This window comes from Balaenoptera physalus (genome assembly GCF_965194825.1).
Source record: "Balaenoptera physalus genome assembly, chromosome: 13".
In the NCBI taxonomy this organism is placed as follows: domain Eukaryota; kingdom Metazoa; phylum Chordata; class Mammalia; order Artiodactyla; family Balaenopteridae; genus Balaenoptera; species Balaenoptera physalus.
The window spans coordinates 11,261,852-11,276,445 of record NC_138892.1 but is presented as its reverse complement, the minus strand read 5'-3'; the positions used below and the strand labels follow the sequence as shown (position 1 = coordinate 11,276,445).

General features: G+C 57.4%; 1 protein-coding gene and 1 long non-coding RNA gene across 2 annotated transcripts in view; one reads left to right on the top strand and one right to left on the bottom strand.

Annotated features, from left to right (window-relative positions):
- Positions 1-865: 865 nt before the first annotated feature.
- Positions 866-14,594, bottom strand: part of TMPRSS6 (transmembrane serine protease 6) — a gene marked incomplete at its 5' end in the record, with an annotated part of 32,267 nt that continues 18,538 nt past the window's right edge. Inside the window, 8 exon segments of the mRNA XM_082420023.1 lie at positions 866-1,675; positions 2,194-2,330; positions 4,011-4,282; positions 5,650-5,818; positions 6,140-6,256; positions 7,605-7,718; positions 8,677-8,775; positions 9,146-9,291. Coding sequence (XP_082276149.1) covers positions 1,517-1,675; positions 2,194-2,330; positions 4,011-4,282; positions 5,650-5,818; positions 6,140-6,256; positions 7,605-7,718; positions 8,677-8,775; positions 9,146-9,291 — 1,213 coding nt within the window. The 3' untranslated portion in view covers positions 866-1,516.
- On the top strand, positions 2,240-3,155 carry LOC309640820. The gene is made up of 2 exons (XR_014252412.1): positions 2,240-2,355; positions 2,715-3,155. It is a non-coding gene; the product is annotated as an uncharacterized lncRNA (long non-coding RNA).

Sequence of the window (14,594 nt, the reverse complement as noted above, 5' to 3'; positions counted from 1 at the left end):
TGGTACCGCTGGTGGTTCTAAAATGGGAATCCGTCCTGTGTCACTTCCCTGCTCTAGAGCCTTCCACGGCTCCCCAGAGCGCCCAGGGTCAATTCATAGCTCCATTCCAAGCTCTTTGCCATCTAATCTCAGTTTGACCCTCCCCATGCATTCCTTTTTAGCCCCACCACCACCCCTGCCAACCTCTGTTCCAACTAAAAACAACTTACTATTCCCTAACAGGCCACTGACTTTGGGGACTGTTGCCTTTGCACATGCTGTTCCCCTGCCTGGAATGCTCTTCCCCACCTTGGCCACCTTTGAACCCCAACTCAAGACTCCTCCAGGCAGCCTTCCCGAGTTGCAGGCTACCCCAAAGCCCCTTCACCCTGGATCAGCGCCCCCACCCCTCCCGAAATCAGGAGCCAAGTTCTGTGCAGCTCTGTGACCCCAGTGCGGCCCTTGGCACGTGGTAGGAGCCTGTGAGCTGCTTGCTGAATAAATGACTCAGAATGCAGAGGCAGCGCCGTGCCAGAGGGGAAGTGGTAGCCTGGGAATCAGGAGATAGGGCTTCCGCTCCAGGCTCCACTCCTGACCCCTCCCTGGTGCGATCATGAGACTCTCTGCCCCTCAGCTTCCTTCCAAGCTTCCAGAAGGAGTGCATCACTTGTCCCAGCCCTCACTCTGACCTGAGGGGCACCAAACCATTGCCTTCCTGGGGTTGCTCCCAGGACCTAGGCAGCTGCCCTGGAGGCCACCGCTGTCCCCACTGACCCCCCTTGGCCTTCTGGATGCTTAGCCAATAGGCTGAGCAGATAACAGGGGCTGCTCAGTCAAAGGCATGAGATTGGTGCCCGGGGCCCCATTCAATCCCCAGAACAGGACCTCAGGTCAGACAGCTTTATTCCACAGGGCAGCTGAGCTCACCTCCAGGTGAGAATGGGCAGTGAAGGCCCGAGGAACAGGTAGGCGTGGGAGGACCCTGGACCTGGGGCTCCCCACCCTTTGGCCTGCAGTGGCGGCTGGCCCACTTGGCCGTCTCCAGGGCTCTGAGGGCCCTTCCTGCGGGGGCACCTTCCTCCCCCACCCCTCAAGTTAGGCCAAGGGCTTCAAAGACTGGAATCTGCTGTCTGGAGAGGATGCTGTCCCAGCAGCCTCTGCGCTGGGGCGGGGGCAGGCGGGGGCCCCGGCAGCCACATGATTGCTGCTCAACTCTTCCCCACCAAAGTCAGCAGCGGAGGAAGGGGAAGGAGAGAGAGGATCAGGAGGGGACAGGCTGGACGCGAACCCCCCCAGCCGGGCCTGGTGACCATCCCAGGCCCTCAGGGGAAGTCTTGACCACCAGCTGATGGTCCTTCTCCCTCCTTGTGTCCTCACTGGGGCATATGTCAGGCAACAGGTTGGGGGAGAGGAGAGACACCACCTCCTGTCCCCACGGGGCCCTGCCACCGGCAGAATACTTGCTCCCCTGCCTGGTGGGTGCCCTGGGCTCTCTGAGTCCAAGAGGTGGGCCCTTGCTCTGCGTGGGGGCAGCTCCTCAGGTCAGCACCTGCTGGATCCAACCAATCACACCTGTGATGCGGGTGTAGACGCCAAAATAGTTGGGCCGGCCACAGCCCAGACCCCAGCTGACCAGCCCCGCCAGGAACCAGCGGCCACTGGGCTCCTTGCACACCAGCGGGCCACCTGAGTCACCCTGTAAGAGGGGAAGAGACAGGGCCACGTCAGGGTAGAGGCAGCCCCTTCCAGGCAAGGGTCTCAACCGCTGGGGATGTTCTGAGTGACACATCCCCTTTGGAAGCCTCCGATAAATGGAGGGAGCCCAGACCAGCCCAGCCTGGCCTCCAGCAGGGCCTGGCTTTCGTGGAAGCGTGGATGTGTGTCCCCATGCCCTGCCCAGCTCCGCCTGCCTTCTGTGGGCTCCGTCTAGTCCTCTCTGCTGGGTCACTTGGGCAAAGTGCCTCGCGGAGGGCAAGGAGCAGAGCTGGGGTTGGGCCTCAGACCTGCCCCACTGGGGTCTCTTCTCATCTGGGGCCTGCAACCTGGAGCAAGTCTCTCAACCTCCCGAGCCTCAGTTTCCTCATCCATAAAGTGGGGACAGCCAAGCCCACCTTGCCGTGAGGCTGCAGCAGGCTACTGTGGGCAGAAGGCCAGGCCCTGGGTGATGTGAGCAGCACCCTCCCTCCCCCACCTGGCCCACCCCGCAGGAGTCACCTGGCAGGCATCCTTCTTGCCCCTGCGGTAGCCGGCGCACAGCATGCGGGGGGTCACCTGGTAGCGGTAGGCCTCGCTGCACAAGTCCTGCGGGATCAGCTGCACGTCCACCTTCTGCAGACCGTTGCTGGTGGGGCCTGCCCAGTGGGGTCGGGGACAGAGGTGAGAAGATCTGAGGTGCCCGGGGCCCCCACTCTTCCCTCGGCTATTCCTCTTGCAGCTCAGGAGCCCCCTTCCTCGCTCCTGCTCTGCCCAGCCTCCCACCCCCGCCCTCCACCTCTCCATCACTCTGTTCTGGCTCCTTCTCCGAGTAGCTCATGGTGACAGACCCCACCCCGACCCTGCCCAGGGCCTGTCAGGACTAGGGTCCTCCTTAGGTCCTCCCTCCCCCCACCCCTCCTGCTTGAGGCTTCTTGGCTGCCTCCCCTCCGCTCTGTGACAGCCCTGGGGGATCTTTCCAGAACACCCATCCCACCCCTTCACTCCCCCCTAAAACTCATCAGCGTCTCCCCACTCTCCAGCCAGCACTTCTCCCTAGGAGCTCCAATCGATACCGTGCCTAGTCCCAGCCGGAGATCCGGTCTGTTCAGCTGGGGTGGGCCCAGACATCCATGCTTTTTCTCAAAGCCCTGATGCTTCGAGCAGGTCAGGAGGAGGACTCCTGGCTCCAGATCCTCACCCAGATCCACCGGCTCCCCTCTGGTGCTGTGTGTTCTCAGGGCTCCCTGGGTTGCCACCTGCGCTCTCATCAGAAATGCCTTTCCCCTTCGCTGGGACACTGCTGACCTATCCTCCAAGCCTGAGCTCAGCCCGCCCTTCCTCTGGGCTGCCACTGCCTCCCGTACCTCCCCATCCGTGTCAGCTCCCCAAAGAGTGTTTCCTGTTTGTCTTTATATTCCCTTTGTCCAACTCGATGCCTGGCATATAGCAGGTGCTCATAAATGTGTCATTGAATGAATGAATGAGGAAGTGGACCAATCCTTGTTTTACACTCTTCTCTATCATCCTCTTGGACATGTCACTTTTCACCTGAGCCTCAGTTTCTCCGTCTTTAAATTATCCCTCATTCCTGCCCACCTCCAGACTGTAAAGCACAGTACGCATTTTTAAAGCCACCACCGCGAAGGGTGCAGGGCATGGCTGTAGTTACGTACAGAACTGAGAGGTGGCCTCTAGGGATGGCCAGCTCTGGTCACTGTAGGAGGGAAGGGGAGAAACTCATGTTTCTGAGAGGCAGCAGCCAAACAGCAGGGGCTCTGGGGTCAGATAGTCCTGGGTTCTAGTCTCTGCTCCAACCCTCTCTGGCTGTGTGACTTTGAGTCACAGCTAAATGTCTCTGAGCCTCCGTTTCCCCATCCTTAAGATGGGGTCCATGATAACCAATAGCTAGGGTTATTGGATGGATTAAATGAAATCATGTTCCCCTAAAATCTAACCTCCACGTGGTGTTAATAATTAAGAGCCTCCCCCCAACACAGACACATACCCCTCCACCCCCCGCTGTCCAAGGAGCAGAGGGTTGGATCTTGCCCACAGGCTGTGGGGTCCCTGGCCTGCCCCATCACTCCACACATATCCCCTAGGATATCCTTCCATGACCTTGGTTCTCCTTAAATGCCCTTCTGGCAGGAAGGGAAGGGGAGAGGCCCACGGCCATAGTTAAAGGTTGTTTTTTTCCAGGAAATCCAGCGCAATTTAATCCCAGGATTAGTGGACCTCTGGAGTGGAGCCCCAGGGCCCCTTGCCAGTTCACTTCCAGGCTCAGAAGCTGCGTGAGGGGGACCCATCCCATCTCCCCTGCCCGCAGTCCAGCTCACCGCCCTCGCGCAGGGCACCCCAGCCCGTGATCCAGCAGTGCAGGCCCGGCTCGAAGAAGTGGGAGCGCGCGGGCAGGCAGACGGGGTGCACGGAGGCCGAGCGCACCACGGGGTGGTCGAGCTGCAGCAGGGCCACGTCATAGTCGTGGCTGTCCTCCTCATGGTATGGGTGCAGCAGCAGGCGGCTCACCTTGAAGGACACCTCACCCGGCCAGCGAGAGCTCTGCCACACTTTGCCCAGGAACACGGTCCACAGCGCCGGGGACGCCATGCTGAGGGCAGGGAGGGGGACTCGCTCAGCGGCCGCCTCCCCGATCCCATCCCAGATTCCTAGGGTAGCCAGCTTTCCCCCGGGACACCAGCCTCCAACCCATCCCCACCCTGCTCTGGAAGGCCAGGCAGCTGGCAGTACGGCGTTCAGTGTTGGCCCTGGAGCCCTCCTGCCTGGGTTCCAGCTCCAGTGTCATCCCTCCCGAGTTGTGTGTGTGCACCTCTCTAGGCCTCAGTCATCCCATCTGCAAAATGGGAATAGCATCATCTACTCATATGTTCCTGAGGGAATTCAATAAAACTGTGTATGTAAAAAAATTAGCACAGTGCCAGGCACTGGCAGATCATTCTCTCCTTTTTTTCTGTGCACTTTCTAGATGGGGCAGCTGGGAACGCCCTGAAACTTGCTGGTCCTCAGGAGGAGGGGGAGGGAGTTGAGTGTGGAGGAATTGGCAGAGACTGGGCTGTGCAGACCCCTGGAGGCCAGGTCAGCATCCAGGTCTTTCTCTACCTGTGGTCAGTGGGGAGCCAGGGATGAAGTGAAAGAAGCTGGGTAGTCAGACCGCACCCAGAAGGGCACCCGGGCACCTGGGCAGAGGATGCAAAAGGGAGCTGGGCTCTGGGCTGCCGGGGTGACCCAGGGGTGATGGTGGCAGCGTGGACAGGCAGTGGCTGAAGATGCGTCCAGACCACTGGGAGGGCTTGCGGCCTGGCTGAGTGTGAGGGGAGGGGGAGGGGTGCCCTGGTGGCTCCAGGCCTTTGGCTCGGACCCTGTAGACCCAGGACGGAGGAGAAGGTGTGGGGACAGAGTCCGCGACTGGCCGTGCTGGGGTGGGTCTGGGGCACCAGACATCAGGCTAGGGGTGGAAAGGGGGTGCTGTCAGCCCACCATGGAGATGAGGAAGATGTCTGTGGGGCAGGGTGAGATGTCCCTTCTTGTGGCCTTCTCTGCCCCACCTCTCCCGCCCCAGGTCACAGACAGGCATGCCTGGAGGAGGGGGGTTCATGGCCTATGAGCAAGTCAGGCAGTTCTGTTTTCTACTGTACCCCAGTGTCTAGCACAGCCCCTGGCACATAGTAGGAGCACAACGAATATCGTTGAATGGATGAATGAGTAAATAAATGAATCACTGACCCAGCTGAAAGCAAAATACGAAAAGTAGAGCACAGAGAGGTCGAGCGGCCTCTCCAGGGGCACAGAGTGTGCTCGTGGTGGAGCCAGGGCCGAACCCAAGTGTCGGAACAGCCGGTCTGAGGGGCTTCCCACCGCCCTCCCCTCTGTCTGCTTAGGTTTCAGACACACTGTACCCCGTCACAGCCTTCCCTACCCCACCTCTCGCGGCCCACGTCCCCGTGCCGTCCCCCTCACCTGTCCTCCTGGAAGCAGTGGGCAGCTGTGATCACCCAGCGGTCGGCGATGAGGGCCCCCCCACAGATGTGTCGACCCCGAACCTGGAGGCTGGCCTGCCAGGGCCACTCACCCTCCGAGGACTCGGCCCCGCCCACGATGCGGCCCGAGGGGCCCTGGAGGCCACAGTCTAGGGGTGGAGGAGGGGGCAGGGATGGACAGAGGGCGAGGGGCCGCAGAGAACAGACACAGAGAAAAAGAGAAGGGGGAGGCATGAAGGGAGAGCAGAGGAATGACATGAAGGGGACGGGGAAAGAAAATGAAGGGGCGAGGAAGGGAGAGATGCGGGCAGGGCCCACACCAGGGGGCAGAGGCGGGGTAGAGAGACAGGTGGACAGACGGTGAGCTCCCCCTCCAGCTCCGCAGGGTGGGCACCTCCTCCCACGCTGGAGGGCCCAGCAGGTGGAGGGGAATGCCGCCCAGCCCAGCCTGTCGGAGCCCCGGGGCTCACCGCAGTACTGCTCGTCCGAGCCGTCCTTGCAGTCGGGATGCCCGTCGCACTGTGGGTTGGGCTTCTTCACACAACTGCGGTCCTCACACTGGAAAGTGAAGGTCCCGCAAGGCACCCCTGGGATAGAGGGGGTGGGGGCAGGGCTTAGAGGGTGGGTCCCTGAGCCCAAAGGAGCCTCCAAAACAAGGCCAGGGAAGACAGAGCCTGGAAGAGGCCAGGAGGCGACCGGGGAGGGGTCTCTTGACCGCACTAAAGGGTTCCCTGAGGCTCCTTTAAGGTCCCCTAAAGGCAGGCCATGTCCCCTCCGCACCCCTCGCCCCCTACGCTGGTCTGTTAAGAGAAGGCAGTGTCTCACCTCTCAGACCTGGGCTTCTGACCGTAAGGTTCTGCCTCCCCCCAGGTATGGTACCTGAAGGCAGACCCGCGCCTCCACTTTCAGCCCAGTGAGGCTTCCAAGAGCGCGGCTATGCCCCTCCCATCAGACTAAGCTCCCCTCCTAGCCTGGCAGCCCTGCAGGCCCTGCCCCGCCCAACCACACAGCAGCTCCTCACCGCCTTCACCGTGAAGGGCTTTCCTCTCCACCAGTCTTCGCCTGGTCTCCTTTCCTTCGCTACTTAAATTTTACCTCTCTTCAAGCCTACCTCTTCTAGGAAGCTTTCTCAGCCTGATCTCCTCCTCCTCCTCCAGTCTTCTTATGCTACTGGACATGATGTCCAGAAGGTTTGGGCCAGAGAGAGTCACCCATCATTTTATTTCTTCTACTATCAGATAATCCCCAGAGGGCAGGGACCACCTTGGTGTCTTTTATTCCCATTTCTCAACTCTGCCTTGCATATCACTGGGTAGTCTGTGAGTGAAGGCTGGCTGGTCAGATGGATGGATGGATGGATGATGAATGGATGGATGGACGAATGGATGAAACACTGGAGACTCAGACAGGAGATTGGGCAGACCAACAAATGGGTGACTTGATGGTCTGGTAAGAAACTGACAAGCAGCTATTTGGATGGATAAATGAGTGGATGTAAGGACCAATGGACAAACACGTAGTTAGAGAGATCCATGGATGCATGGATGGAGGATGGAACAATGGACATACAGAGAGGCAGTTGGGTAAACCAGAAAGTGAGTAGATTGATGGCTTAGTGGATAGGGAGATAGGTGGTTGGACAGGCCGATGGATGAGTGAGTGAGTGGATGTATGAATCAATGGACAGACAAGATGGTTGGGGAGACCAGAAGATGGATGAATGGATGGATGGATGGATGGATGGATGGATGGATGGATGGATGGATGGATGAATGGATGGACAGACGGACATATAGGCATACTTATAAATGGGTTGGTAAGTATTTGGACAAGAGGGCAGAAACCTCTGCGGAAGAAGCATGCAGAAGGGCCGGGCTATCTGGCTGAGCCCATTCTGTGGTTTCCCTCTAGATACCTGGTCATACCCCGCCCTACCTTCCTGGCACTGCTCTTCATCACTCCCATTGAGACAGTCAGGCTGCCGGTCACAGACCCTGGACAGTGAGATGCATGTGCTGTCCTCTTGGCACTGGAATGTGGCTCTGCAAACTGTATGAGGACACAGGGAGGGGACAGGTGGGAGGAAGCCAGAGGCACCAGGCTGGGACTTTGCGCCGCCTGTGACTGTGCATTGTATCGCATGTCATGATCACAAATCTCTTTCTCAGCTACTTTACACCTGAGTGTCACTGCAACCCTGTGAGATACTCCATTTCATCGGTGGAAACAGAAATGAAGTGACTTTTCCAAGGTCACCTGGCTGAGCCAGAACTTGAAACCAGATGTTCTGGTTCCAAATATGAGGCACCTTCACGAGCACGAAGGCAGGATCAGCCCAGAGGCAGGCACATCCCCCTTCCCTCCCGCTTCTCTCCCCACATATGTAAAACTTCGATGGGATGCAGGTGGTCTGGGGAGATCAGACTGGAACAGGCTGTACTGATGGTGACTTTGGGGGCCAGAAGCCAGGATTCAGAGGCAGAGGTATTAATCCGAGAGAGCCCTGGCTTGGGGACCATCAGGACCCTGAGCCCCTTCTGCCAGGGCTGGGCAGTGTGAGCACACCCCAGGAAGAGTTGGCAGCTCCAGTCTGAACCCCTGCAGTGGAGGACCCCACTCAAAGGAGACAGATAAAGGATCCTCTCCTTGGCCAACCTGGGTCTGCTGGGCTCTGCTTGACAGGCTTCCCCCTTCTGGTCCTACCCTCCCTCATCTGCTCTGTTCCTTCTTGGACGGCTGTCCTGGCGGAAGGCTGGGGGTGATGGCCCGGTGGGGAGAAGCCCTGAGCTGGGAGTCAGGACACCTGGGTCCCAGCTTGTCCCTGTCACTGCCCCACTGGGTGGCCCTCACGCTGTGCTTCCACCATACCATCTCAGCACAGCGAGGGAGGCTTACTTCCTGGACACTGCTAATGGGAGCTGCCTGTGGGGGGCGGGTTTCGAAAGGGTGGGCTCAGCCCAGCACAGAGGTGAGGAGAGAGGAGCGACGGGGTGGGCAGGCTGCTCACCGCAGTTTCTCTCATCCAGGCCGTTGGGGCAGTCTTTGACCCCGTCGCAGGCGGGCACACAGAGTCCATTCACAGAGCAGAGGAATTCTCCAGGGCAGGCTGGACAGGGAAGGAGCCATTAGGACACGCGTCATCATGAAAACACGTGCAGATACGAGGCACCCGTGTGCTCACGTGTGTACCCACACGCCTGAGTACACGGTCCATGTGGGCATACATGTCCGGGCTCATGCACGCAGCACACACTCGGGTATGTATGAGTGTATATACCTCATGAACATGTATGACTGCCTTGCACACGTGAGCACACACAAAGCTGCATATGTTCGTGCACACATGCGCACGCGCATGCACACACACACACTCCTTTTGACCAGCCTCTTGGTGCTTCCAGGGACAGCTAAGAGGCAGAGAGAAGCTGCGGGGGCTTAGGGGGTCCCCGCCCCAATCCCCAGCCTGCCACACTCACGATCTGACTGGTTGTACAAGCTGTAGTGCACCTGCACGCCGGGCCCGGTGAGGGAGATCTGGGACGTGAAGTTGATGGTGATGCCAGCGGTGGCCACCACAGGGATCCTCTCGGCGTAGGGCTGCAGGGTGCGCAGGCCACACAGCCTGGGGGTGACCAGAGACAGACTCAGGGCCACATGGTCTGGTCCAAGGTAAGGGACAGCCTGGGTCCCCGTGTACAGACAGGGCAAGGACAGGGCAGTCGGAAAGGAAGGGGGAGCCACAACCCCAGCCCACCCCCACCTCCTCTGTCTTGATTTCTCCCTTGGGTGGCCACTCACCCCCAGAGTCATCTAGAAAGCAGCCTGGCTATGTCACTCCCCTGCTCAAAAACCTTCAGTAAAAAACAAAAACAAAAACAAAAACAAAAACCTTCAATGGCTCCCCATTGCCTGCAGGATAAAATTTAACGTCTGGATTCTAGCTCCAGTCACCTAGGAGCTGTAAGAGTCTAGCAAGTCAGAGTTCTTCTCTAAGCCTCACTTTCCTCCCTTGTAAAACAAGGGAAATTATCACCTCTGTTGACCTGACATCTGACAAAAGGCTCCAACTTGTCAGTGGAAACAATAGTCCTTGACGGGTCTACTCTCCATAGAGAGGAAGGGATGTTCCTCCTGTGCTCGGTGTGGAATGAGAATGCAGCCTCGCTCCCCATTCAGGCCTTTCGCTCCCACTGAGAAGCCTCCACAGCCCTGGTGGCTTCCCTGTGACCCACTGGGCCTGAGAGAGGCACCAGTCCCGCTCCCAGGGTCAGCAGTGCCATGCTGACGGGCAGCACCTTCTCCGTGCGTGGCCGCACTCGGGTGGGACCATCCCCCAACTGTGGGCGCACACTCACATCCCTGTTGGACCCCCCCCCCCCGCAGTCCCCACCAATGATGCTCTTGTTCCCACAGAGCAGGTGAAATTCCCCGCAGAGAGCAGGTAAGAATCCTCCAGACTCCAGGGTGAGGGGCACGGGGCTCATCCGCACAGTGCCTGGGCACACCTGGCCTTACAGAGCAAGAGGCCATGCTTTCATGCAGCAGGCGCAGCCACGCCCCCCAAGCAGCGGGACCCTCCCCAGAGAGCAGCCTGGGGTTCCCTGCCTTCCCAGGCGGGACACCCTCAACAGAACAGATGGGTCGGCCCCATCAGCTCCTAGGAATGCCTCCCACAGGGAAGGGAGTATCCTCACAGAGCAAGCAGGAATGCCTTTACAGGTGAGGGAAACACCCAGAACACGGGTGGAAAGGTCTGCAGAGAGAGGTGAAAATGCCTCCGGCAGAGAAGGTAGGAGGAAGTCAAGAGAGCAAGTGGGAGTGCCCCAAAGCATGATGGGAACATCCCGCAGCAGATGCAGCAGCCCACAGAGCTGGTCCCCTAATTCCCAGGGGCCAGAGGCTTCCTCAGAACTTCCAGAACATGGCAAGCATTTAATAGTTCAATAATAGTTGGAGGCCTCATTGCATGGGGATTTTGAGGTCCTCACAGCAACTCCACCCTGTGAGGAGGAATTGTTCTCCTCCCGCTCTGCAGATGAGGCTCAGGAAAGGAAGTGCTGAGCTGGACGAGAATCCAGGCTCCTCAGGACCCAGGAGGCTCCACCCAGCCTCCTCTGTGGGGGGGTGCACCCTGACCCTCACTGCCACATGAGCTCTGGGGGCTGAGCCCTCATGTCCCCATGACCCCCCTCAGACCTGGCCTGAGGTTTAGTTTCCCCATACTGTTTGCCTGCAGTGACCATATTCTTGCCCCCATACCAAGAAACAGTTCTCAAAGTATGGTCTGGGGACCCCTTGGGGTCCAAAGTAAAAATAATTTTTATAATAATTCTCAGGTATCATTTGCCTTTTTCACTCTCTTCTCACACAAGATAGAGTGGAATTTTCCAGAGACTATGTGATGTGTAACCCATTGAATGCGGAAGCAGGTGTGGGGATTCAGTTGTGGTCTACTAATCCAATTATTAAAGAAAGTTGCAAAAATGTAAAACAGTGATATTATTCCTCACCAAATGTTTTTAGTTTTGGAAAATATAATTAATTTTTCATAAAATATGGCCTTTATGTTAAAATGTAATGGGTTTCTTATTATTTTAAATGAACTGATAAATATTTTAAAATGTTCTCAGTTTTCATTTCTAATACTGTAAAGATAGGTTACAAATATAGTTTTTATACAAGGCATAAAACTCTCTGGGGCGCGCCGTAATTTTAAAGAATATAGAGGGGTTCTGAGATGGAAAATTTTGAGAACCACTGCTCTGCAGCCCAGGGGGACCAGAGCGGGATGAGGTGCCACCAGGGGGCGCTCCTGAACAAGCCTCGTCCTTATCCTTTTAAAACTAAGGAAGCATGGCGGGGGTGGGGGGGGGTTGTGGTTTGTTTTTAAAGTAGATAAACAAATGCTATCATGGATTACTATCCCCAGAGAATTGCCCTGGGGAGTGGACAGGGGATCTGGGGGCTGGGAAATACCGGGCAGGGGGAAATGAGGAATCAGGTGCATTCCTGAACATGCTTAAGGTTCAGGGGCCTGGGGCACTGTCCCCAGACGGTCACGGGAGACTGTGGAGAGACAGGGAAGGAACCAGAGCCGGGTTGGAGGGCAGTGGAATGTTTCAGTTTATAAGAATTTGAGGGCTGCCTGGTCACCTCAAGCCTTGGCCAGAGGCTCTAAGGCACCAGCGTCTGCCGATAGGACATTTCTCTACTGGCATCCAAGAGAGGATTCCAGGATCAGCTTGTGGCTCAGCCTGGTACTCAAGAACCTGCTCAGCCTGGGCAGCATTTAGTTCTCACCCTGGAGGCCTGGGGCAGACAGGAGGTGGCAGAATTCCTGGGGCAAGGCTCTCCGTTATCAGGAGCCAGAAAAGAATTCAAGGCAGAGGCTGTAATCTGGCAACTCAGGCTGAATCAGCCTAAAGATGATCTATTTAGCCTATGCAGTATTAAAAACTTTTTTTCAAATGTAGTTGCCAGCTAATTTCACATAACATCTTAGATTCTTGCTTCTGAAAAATAAGCCCTAGAAACACTGGCTGGAAGTGATCAGAGGCTGCCCCAATTAGGCAGGGCACGTGTGGCCCAGCTAACCAGGTCCCTCCCTCCCTCCCTCTCCCCCACGCAGCCTGCTTCGAGGAACTACGCACTGGCCTGGCCCCTTTGCACGTCATCGTTTCTGGTTCTTGCCGCAGTGCCTTCTGCATGAGGGTTTGCGTCCTCTGGCTCTCCAGTCCCTCCCCATCCACCAAATGCTGGCCCCTCCCCACAAACCCTCTCCAAGGAGCACCAGAAGTCTGAAAGCTGTGGAGTCCACGTCTCATCTCAGCTACTAAGTGCTGGGGGTCTGAAGGCACATTTTTGCACCAGGGCCTGCCTTGTTTTCTCACTTTTCTGGATTTGGAGAATTTTCCTTCTTGCCTCACCTAGACAGTAAGCAGGGATCCGGTCAACCTTGCATGTCAGCAACTCTACACAGGGAGGAGTTCAAGAAAGATTGGATGCTAGATGGATGGATGGATGGATAGAAGGAAGGAAGGGTGGGTTGGTGTATTGATGGATGGATAAATGGATGGGTAGATGGATGGATAGATGGATGGAAGGAAGGATTGAAGGATGGATGGAAGGACAGATGGATGGATACACACATACATGCATTGCCTTCCCTAAAGACAGGTTAAATGGGAAAGACAGTCAGCGAAGGCAAGCACTAAAAAAGGGAGGACAGCAGTCTCACTTGGTGGCCAGAGTGGTGGACCTGAAGCTGCAGAGCTGAGGCTGAGGCTGGGCTCTGCCACACGAACCAGCTGTGTGACCTTGGGCATCTGGTTCAACCTCAGCAAGCTCCTATTTTCACGTCTATAAGATGGGGTGATAGCTCCCTGGTAGGATGTTTTATGGCATGTGTGAGAAATGATTTCTTTGAAAACCAGCTGCTATCGTCGGCTGTGAGCTCACCAAGGGCAGCAGCTGGAGCTCCTCCGTCCTCATCGCCAGCACCCGGCAGTGCCCAAGGAGCCTCTGTGGCCGCCCAGGGGATCAAAGGAGCAGAAGGGCCGCCCCATAGCCAGGCCGGGCCTGAGGGGCTCCAGCAGGCCTGAGGAGCCAGTGGCTCTGCCTGTCCCCATCGGTGAAGTGGAAATGGTTGGGCTGATCACAAGAAAAGTGACATCACAGGGGAGGAAGGTGGCAGGAGGCAGGTTCCCGGAAAGGGGGAACCCTGTGCCGCACTGACTCCCAGCCAGAGTGGATTCCGCGAAACCCAGCAGCTGGTAGCCGGATTTCACAAGGTCAGCTCCCTCCCACGCCCCCAGGCCACTCAAAGGGCATGAGGCCTCTGCTGGGGAGAAACTGGGGAGAAAACAGGGAGGTGGGGGGAAGGCAGAAAGGGCTCAGGGGAGTGAGGTGACGTGCCCAAGGATGCCCCGTCCGTGGAGGGAACCCGGGCCAGCCTCTCCTCATCACTGTGCTGGCACCTGAGGGGTGAGACACCCTCTCCCCACACCCACCCTCTGTCGCTCCTCGTCAATGGCCATTCTGGGCCCCAGGACTGTGCCTCCCCCTCCCTACAAATCCTGTGCCTGGAAATCTACACCCTTCCCCAGACCTCTTGTGTCTTTGCCACCCACACAAGCAGATTTTCCAACAAATGCTTATTCAAAGAATTTCCCAGCAACTACATAGGCTGATGGTTATCAAAAAAGATGAGAACTAGAGGAAACGGTTTGTCCGGTGCTTACAGTCTGGAGGTACACCTCTGCCTTCCCTTCCACACTCAGACACGGGCAGGAGCCTGGGGCCAGGGGGCCACGAGTCCCCACCGGGGGACCCCGGACCCTTAACGAAGGTCTGAGAAGACAGGGATGGGACTTCCCAGGCTGCTCTCGGAGCTGGCGAGAGGAGAGCCCCAGAAGCTGTCTGTCCCCTCAGCAGGATGCCAGTGCGTTAGTCGGGATGGCTTGGCCAAGGGAGGGAACAGCCGGCACAGCTGCTCGGAGGCTCTGCAGGAAGATTCTGCTTGATTGTGAGCGCACAGATGAGCACGCGTACGTGCGTGGACGTGCGCACACAGGCCCGCACGCCGCCACACACGCTCTGGATCACACTGCCTAGCTCAGCTCTGGTTTCTCTAGTCACGAGCTGGGTGACTTTGTGTGAATGCCTTTGCCTCTCTGTGCCTCAGTCCCTCATCGGTCTATGAAGGAGGCAGTGCGGGGCCTGTTTCCTCACCACGTTGCTGAGGATGAAGGAAACGGCACCTGAGCTCTGGGCCTGCCTGGTGCAGAGTCCAGAGCCACTTACGAACTCATGGCCGGTGCCTTCTGGAGCTCCTGCCTATCCCGGCCTGCAGGAGCCGGCGTCCTCCACCCACGATCTCATTTACTCCTCCCTGGATGGGGACCTGCTTCATGCCCACTTTCCAGA